At 39.2% G+C, this 8,743-nt stretch overlaps 2 protein-coding genes across 2 annotated transcripts; both read left to right on the top strand.

Moving 5' to 3' along the window:
* The first annotated feature begins 1,302 nt into the window (after positions 1-1,302).
* Positions 1,303-3,448, top strand: snapc5 (small nuclear RNA activating complex, polypeptide 5). Its single transcript, XM_079223855.1, has 4 exons — positions 1,303-1,433; positions 1,954-2,081; positions 2,160-2,240; positions 2,881-3,448. Exons 2-4 carry the CDS (start codon positions 1,992-1,994, stop codon positions 3,055-3,057), a joined length of 348 nt encoding a protein of 115 aa, XP_079079981.1. The 5' UTR covers positions 1,303-1,433; positions 1,954-1,991; the 3' UTR covers positions 3,058-3,448.
* A 1,254-nt stretch (positions 3,449-4,702) lies between these two features.
* Positions 4,703-8,685, top strand: lctlb (lactase-like b; the record flags this gene model as incomplete). The annotated part of the gene is made up of 14 exons (XM_079223193.1): positions 4,703-4,829; positions 4,932-5,092; positions 5,191-5,278; positions 5,373-5,482; positions 5,579-5,707; positions 5,861-5,956; positions 6,040-6,094; positions 6,193-6,354; positions 6,434-6,711; positions 6,849-6,975; positions 7,077-7,276; positions 7,432-7,495; positions 8,356-8,400; positions 8,570-8,685. 14 exons carry the CDS (start codon positions 4,703-4,705, stop codon positions 8,683-8,685), a joined length of 1,758 nt encoding a protein of 585 aa, XP_079079319.1.
* Between the last annotated feature and the right edge of the window lie 58 nt (positions 8,686-8,743).

Genomic DNA, 8,743 nt, shown 5'->3' with positions numbered 1-8,743 from the left:
GACTATAACACATTTAAATCTACAGTTCATGAAGTGAGTCACACAAATAACATAACTAAACTTGTATTTTGTTCATCACAATGTAACATAGCTTTGGACCTGCAATAAGTGGTATATTTTTTGGCCACCTGGGGGAAGCAGATTGATCTTAGTGATTCTCTGTCAGTTCATAACTGCAGAGTTGTCACGCTGTTCTATCATTGTCATTTCACACATTCTATCTGGAGACACTTTGATGTTATCTTTCCCCCAAATAGTTTGCACGTAAAAACCTTATAAAGGCACCAGTAGCCATTCCCAGTCATCAGAGGTTAGCTAGTCAGACTCTGTCTCTCCTCCACTGCAATTCAGAGTGAAATGTTGTACTTTTACTCAACTACACTTATCTGACAGTTGTAGTCACAGGTTGCTGTGCATGTTAAGACCGTACATTTGCAACAGATAAGCTAAGGAATATATAGTTTTAGTATAAACTATCCAAGAGTGAATTAAGTCATAACAGTTAGCTCCCTCTTCACTTCCACATTAAAATGTATCAGACACTTTGATGCTTCAGGAATAATACAATAACTATAACACTTTTCACACCTGAATACTATTTACCGGCAATACTTTTAGTTTAGATTTTTTATTTTATTTTACATTGTAGTAGTACAGTAAAGTATCTGATCATGGTACTTACAGTATTTCCCCACTGCAAGCCATTGATATAAAACAGTAATTGCTTGCTATTTTTTAGGTGTCGGTTATAACGGGAAGTGTATGTATTAGAATATGGTTTAAATCCAAATGGGACACGTCGGGTTTTTTTTTAAAACAGGATTGCCAGCCCTAACGTGTCAGTAGGCCAATACCGTTGTTTGACCACCAGGTGTCGACAAAGTCGATTTTGCTTTACTATTACTGTTGCCTTTAGGTGCTTCTCGTGATGTTGTATTTGTGATTTGTAGATTATTTGTAAAGGCATGTGTTGTGGATTATTATCGATTGCAATTATTTATCAAAAATAAGCAGGGGAACAATAGTACCATGAATGTATGTTGTTTTAAATACTGCCGTGTGTAAAGCCATTTCCTTCGAATTACTTCTCTGTCAACATGTTCGTAAAAACCTCCGGACCTTCTTTCAATTCTATAATTTCTGGTGTATCAATGTAGCTTGTAAAACCAAAGACACTGCAGTCGCCGTACTATTTGACACATCCTTCGTTCCGGACACCAAAGTATTGATATTTCCGACAGTCTTTTAACTAACCATAAATCCGGATATGACCGCTTAACCACAGGAACCAAACTTTAGCTAGTAACGTTAGCTGTGTCTGTAGCATAACAGCTCCGCTATCGGAATTCAAAACAAAAGCTGTCGGAAGCACGTTATCTTGTTCATTGATTTCGACTTTAAAATGAAGCTGTAGGCAGAATTTATAAACAAAGGTAAACGTCTGAGTTGTATTCTTGCTTGTGTGTAAAGGATTATGTTGGGGGGTAGTGTTAATGTTACCGCTAACGTTAAAGTTAACATTATTTAGCCAAATTGTTTTTAGCTAGCAGTAACAGTGAAAACTATTAAACGTAACTGATTTCTTTCAGTGTGACACAATCCGTACTGTTGTGGAGATTAAACGTCCATCTTTGTATATTTAGATGCGACAGAAGCACTTCTATATTTTAGTAGGTCGTACTTAATCGTAGCCCATTAAACGTTACAGTGGCAGGAGCAGAGTTGATGAATTGTTATATGGAATCTAACGCTAAACAAGCGGGACAGGAACCGGATGAAACAGCAAACTAGCTAGCGCTAAAAATCCCCCTCGCATGACGTTACTAGTAAGACTGAAGTTTCGTGAAGATTGAAGTGACAGGTTTAAAACGTTGCCACTCACATCCCACTTTGTAATCAACATAACATCTGGCATGACACCGTCTCCCTGACTGTTGATCATCTACCTTTCAGTGTTGAGGAATGGTCTGACTGCAGCAGTACCAGTAAAGATGCACAGCCGTCTGCAAGAGTTGAAGAAGGAAGAGGAGACTCTCCTTAAAATCAAAGTCATGCTACAAGACCAGCTGAACAGGTTGAAGGTGAGTGAGAGTTCTGTGTGTGTGTGTGTGTGTGGGGTACCTGTAGTTTACATCTTATGTATTCACTCTGTGTTTCAGTTTGAAGAAGTGGCCTTGAAATCGATCATTAGTGCTCAAACAGAAGAAGGAGCATCTCAACGATCTTCCCCAGAAACTGAGGTGAAGCACTGCTAGAGAGAACATCAGGGACAACCCTGCAAAATACTCAGGAGTCACGATCTGTCATATTAAGATATTCTCAGTAATATTTCTGCTTGTGTTTGTTGATTAATTCACACTTAAGATGGCCTGTTGAAATTAAAGATCTGATGTATCACTACTATTACTCTACACCAGTGGTTCTCAACCTTTTTTCAGTGATGTACCCCCTGTGGATTTTTTTTTCCCAGCCAATTACCCCCTAACCAGCGCAAAGCATTTTTGGTTGAAGAAACAATGTAATACACAGCGCTGTGCCATTAGTGTCTGATTTAATATATAATATATACATTTTGGTTTAAGAAATTACACTTATATTATTGGATATTTATTAAATAACTATTTTTAAAGGATTTTTTTTCAATCTGAAGTACCCCCTGGGGTACTCGTACCCGCATTTGAGAACCACTGCTCTACACTATTGCACAGTTTTGCTTATAGGGTGTTGCCGTTTCCAAGCCATTAAAAATGTAATGGTGCTCAGATAATTATGAATATGAAAATAATATTAATTTACTCAAGATCTTTTCTGTTCTCATAAGATTTTCTGCTTTTAAAGATTACATTTTTTATTGTTTATTATTTGTTTTCTTTGTTTCAGGTTCATATTAACCTTGATGATGAGAGCGAGATCAATCAAACCAAACTGCTACTGAATGCCGCTGTAGATTTTGATATGGAGGAGGAAGATGAGGAGGATGATGAAGAGGAGGAGGATGAAGATGACAATGAGCTTGAGTTTGTGCCTGAAGAGGATGAGGAGGAGGATAATTACTGAGATTCTCAGTTTTTCATCATGGGGCCTCAATATTTGCACCACTGAAGAAGAACCACATGTAAACGGACATCTGTTGATTTGTTTACCCGATTATCATTTATGGAGTTTAATTTATTTGAATGGAGTGAGTTACACTTACAGTTTAACATTGCCCTCTCCTGTGCGTGAATCGAAGATCGTCATCCACAACATACCATGTTAGAATTCATGTGTCAAATTTTGTGAGAAATGTCTCACTGAAATGCAGTAAGACAGTGTTATTAGGTGCCTATAGCTTACTAGACATATTTCATTTTGAGAATTAGCATTAAAATGTATGGCTGGGCCATATAAGAAGATAGTGTGTATGTATGTATGAGATGATAATTGTAAGCACAAATTAAAATGTTTTGCATAGGGTTCATCTGATTGATCTGACGTCTTTTACGATGTACACTTTCTAGTTTTGTGATTAAGATGATACCGGTGTAAAATTGTCCTAACCTGACCCAGGCGAATAGATAATGCAGTGCAAACACTTTCTACCAGCAAACCATTCAGCATTTTCTAAACAGCTAAAACAATACAGTGAGCCTCACAATAAGGCCAGCTTTCACACTGACAGCAGGGACCGCTCTGGAGAAGGGTGGTGCTACAACAGGCAACCTACAATAGAGATTGCACCAATAGATATATTCAGCTTTCTACATGCGCTGCTGTTCCAGGAGAGCTCCCATTCACCCGGGGACTCGAGCTCAGCACACACACCTGCTGCAAATGAATTCTTCATAAGGCACACAGGTAATCGGACATCATATACCGGACCTAGTGATTCAAATGTTATGGAGTAATGGTTATGAATTGTGCACTTGTAATTTAATAGATAATTTGCAGTGGGAATACTTAAACAAAAAAGTGTAAGTGAGAAATGATAAATCTTGGAAAAAACATAGGGAAACAGGACTGTGTATGACAATAAATATTTATAATTTGAAGGAATTCTTTTAAACTTTTTAGGTTATATGTCTACCATATTTCCATTTAAAATTCCCAAAATGTATCACAAAGCAATGTCTTAAATGATGCATTATATGACAAAACATGTATCACACTGATTGCAGGAATATTAGTAAATACAATTGGAATGTGATATGCACCTAAGTACCTGGAAGCAACCATGACAATGTAAAATAAACAGCATTCATTTCCTTATAATTGTCAAATGATGAGATAATATATGTTCCCATATTGGCTTTAAGTCCACATGTTAAAAAGGTTCATTCAATGTCATGTAATTTGTACTGTAAATATATCACCCTCTCTGACATTAACTTTGCTTACAGAGGTGAAACCGTAGTTTGTATGGGATCTGTCTGCCTCAGCAAGATGAGCTCACACCCCATTGAGTTTGAAAAGGGGTATTTGGATGCCAGGACCCCCCAAGTCCATCATATTGGATGCTTTCACACTGTTTGATGACAGTGACTATATTAAAACAGTTTCCTGTCACTAACGTAGATTTTTTTTTTTAAAGAAATGAAAGGTGTAACCATGTGTATATATGTATTACAACATGAAGAGGTGATGCTTAATGGTTCTCCTCTGTGTGTAAACGACAGTAAGGGACGGGAGCAGAACCAGACAGTGCTGCAGGCTCAGGAGTACCATGCTGCCCCGCTGTGCACTCAGTGTGTGTCATGTGTTTGTGTTGGTGCTGTGTCTGTCTTCGGCTGAGGACTTCGACTGGACAAAGAACAGCCACAGCTCCTTCTATTATGGCACTTTTCCAGCTGGTAAACCAAAATGGCTCTTTTGCTCAGTGGGATAGTGGCAGTACATGTTAATGATTTGGTAAGAGCTGGTCAAGTGGTTGTTGCCGTGTATGTATTTATTAGGATTTTCGTGGGGTGCCGGCAGTTCAGCCTATCAAACAGAAGGAGCCTGGGACAAAGATGGAAAAGGACTGAGCATCTGGGACGTGTTCAGTCATAAGAAAGGCAAAATCCAACAAAATGACACCGGGGATTCCTCCTGTGAGGGCTACCACAAAGTCAAGGTGGGGTGATCCGGTGTGATGTGTTTGTTATAGAGAGAACAGAGGAGTAATAAACATGTAATCTGAATATCTCACTCCATTGAGTGTGTGTATTACAGGATGACGTTTCTCTGATGAAGGAACTGAAGCTGAACCACTATCGCTTCTCCATATCCTGGCCTAGACTCATCCCCACTGGCATAAAGTGTAAGTAACTGCTGTCAATTAAAGCCTTTTGCAACTGAACTTGTATGATTTAGTTTAACAGCTTAAACTATCGACACTTAAATACCATTTGCAGCTGACCATATAAATGAAAAAGGAATACAGTACTATAATGAGCTGATTGACCACCTGCTGGAGAGCAAGATCACTCCGATCGTCACCCTGTATCACTGGGATCTTCCACAGGTTGGAATGCAAAACACTGCTAATCTTTCATTTAAGACCTTTTGCATGACATCACTATTGTTCTTTACAGAGTTAATGCACTCTTTGATTTTCTAGGTCTTACAAGAGAAATATGGTGGATGGCAGAATATAAGCATGGTCAATCATTTCAATGAATTTGCAAACCTGTGCTTTGAAAGATTTGGCAACCGAATCAAGTACTGGATGACTTTCAACAATCCATGGGTAGGTTCAAAATCAATGATTTGCAGGTTTTACATTCACGTCTGCCTTGTAACATATGATTTGTCTTCATTATAGAGCTTGGATTAATATGTATCTACCTGTTATAAGTACTCTTATCACACTAATACTCCATAATCTGCTAACCTGCTTCAGTCTGTAGCAGTTGAAGGCTATGAGACCGGTGAGCATGCTCCTGGACTGAGGCTGAGAGGAACAGGGGCATACAGAGCTGCACATCACATAATCAAGGTAGGACAACACATATATACTGTATATATACTATATTTGAACGAAAATATAGAGCATAATCATAATAGTAATCTTTTTCTTAGGCACATGCAAAAGTTTGGCACACTTATGATACACAATGGAGGGGGAAACAAAAAGGTAAACAAGATAAAACTCTTGAAAGTAACTTAATTCAATGTTTGCCTCTCAACAGTACTGTCTGTCTTAGTGCTGAGAGCTCTTGTCCACATCTGCAGGTCTGGTTGGCATCTCTCTGTCTGGGGATTGGGGAGAGCCGGTGGATATCAGCAACCAGAAAGATATTGAAGCAGCTGAGAGATACGTTCAGTTCTACCTGGGTTGGTTTGCCACACCCATCTTCCATGGAGACTACCCTCAAGTGATGAAAGACTTCATTGGTAAGTAAGTTCTTGAATCTTGAATCTTGAAGTAATATTGTTCTTTGGGGAATTAACTAATCACTACTTGTGTGTGCAGGAAGGAAGAGTAATCAACAAGGCCTCGGGACGTCCCGCCTGCCCACATTTTCCCCCCAAGAGAAGAGCTACATCAAGGGGACCTGTGACTTCCTCGGCATCGGCCATTTCACCACCCGCTACATCACCCAAAAGAACAACCCGTCAGTTCGTAGTAGCAGCAGCTACTTCACTGACCGTGACCTGGCTGAGCTGGTTGACCCGCGATGGCCTGACCCCGGGTCAGAGTGGCTCTACTCTGTGCCTTGGGGTTTCAGACGTCTGCTCAATTTTGTCAAGGTGACTTATGGCGAATAGTGAATCATGCAGAACAGGCTTGTTGACATGTGTATGAAGCTGAAACGATCGTAGCACTCTGCAGCCCTACTTGAATGACATAAGGCAAATTATTGCATGTCTATTTGTTCCCCATCTAGTCTCAGTACGGAAACCCAATGATTTATGTGACGGAGAATGGAGTTTCTGAGAAGATGTTATGCACAGAACTGTGTGATGACTGGAGGATACAGTATTTTAAAGACTACATCAATGAGATGCTGAAAGGTGAATGAGCTCATACATGTATTGTTTGGTCATTTGGAGCAAATTTATTTAAAGTCCAATCCATTTTATGCGGTCAACTCTTTCTCTGTGGTGCCACTCAGCTATCAAAGATGGAGTCAATGTGAAGGGCTACACCGCATGGTCTCTGCTGGACAAGTTTGAGTGGGATGAAGGGTACTCCGAGAGGTTTGGCTTGTACTATGTGGACTTCAGGAACAAAAACAAGCCCCGCTATCCCAAAGCTTCTGTCCAGTTTTACAAACGTGTCATCAGCTCCAATGGATTTCCCAATCAGAGAGAGGTACAAGACATAACGTGGTCACTACAAAGTCCTCCCTCTAATCCTTTCCAGACACACCTTTCAGACATTCCTTTAAAACATTAAGATTAATTGGTTCATGCTCTATTGTGTAACAAATAAGTGATGATATGCAATTGCATTGTAAATCCTTGCAGGTTGAGAACTGGAGGAGGAAGGCTGTTGAGACCTGTTCCTCTAGCAACCAGCTGCTAGCTGCAGGTCAGTTGGTCTGGAAAATCCCTGTCCAAGTTTATCAATGATCAGTGGTGAACAACTAGCTGGGGTAAACAAATAAAGAGACCTAAATATCAAAAACTTACCAATAGTTTTGAAATGCAAGTAAGATCAATAATTTACTTGAAAATGTGTTGCTGCACCTCAGAAAAACACATTAACAAATTATTAGCTAAAAGAAAAGATAGAAAGTAGTAAATCACAATTAACAAAATCTCTAACAAAATGTCTGAGATATCTTCTTTGTTTGCCCCCCCAGCTAGAAGAAAATCCAAGGAACATGCAGAAATGCCAAAGGTTTGGCCAGTGCATGATGAAGTTTAGAACTTGAGGGTATATGTTGTCCATTAATGTCAGTGTGTTTTGTTGTTGTTGCTTTGTGATTTTGCTTTATTAAAGTTTACTAACAGAATTAAGCTTCTGCTGCTTAACAATAAGACATGCCTCTGAAACAAGCTTGTGTGCAACTATGTCTTCATTTATCTGAAGTTGTACTAGTGTGCTTACATGTAATTTGCAAGCAGCTTTGACAAAAACTCAGTAAGCATAGCGCTTATCTGTGTACTTGTGCCCACAGGGTATTTCACAAAGCAGGATTATATATGAAACTATCTGACATATTGGAATTCAATTTAGAAATCAAAGCTTCAACGTGAGGTAAAGAAACATGATTCAGCCAGGCCGGTTGATGCCTGGTGATAATAGCATTTCAGAAGATATTGATTTAAAAAAAATTATCTGGCGGTGAAAATGCTGCTTTATGAAATATTCCCCAGTAGCTGCATGCAGTTCTCAAAGGGTTAAAGCGTTAATCAATTCTGAGTACTTTCTCTTTTTTTTATTAGAAGAACAGCGGAGTACTGCTGCCAATATTCTAAGACTTATACATGGTAAGGAATCACTCATGCTCACTATAAATCAGATAAAGGATGATTAGATTTAGGGGACAAATATTAACCCTTTGAGTGCTGTGCTTGAGCATCATCACTTGCTTCATGAGCGCTGTCTGAACTATATAATAATGCTGGTGATTTGTTAATGTATGTGTGTGCTTTGCAGACCCTTTGACCAGCCACATGGAGATGGTAACTGAAATTGTTGTTCCCACTGTTTGCACACTCTCTATTTTGCTCAGCGCCGTCTTCCTTATGTTCCTGCTGCGGAGGCGGAACTAGACAGTGTGCATGTTTACAATCACAAACATCAATACACACACATATTGCAAGTGCATAC

Source organism: Taurulus bubalis (genome assembly GCF_910589615.1).
Source record: "Taurulus bubalis genome assembly, chromosome: 9".
NCBI classification, from domain to species: domain Eukaryota; kingdom Metazoa; phylum Chordata; class Actinopteri; order Perciformes; family Cottidae; genus Taurulus; species Taurulus bubalis.
This window is presented reverse-complemented; position numbering and strand designations above follow the sequence as displayed.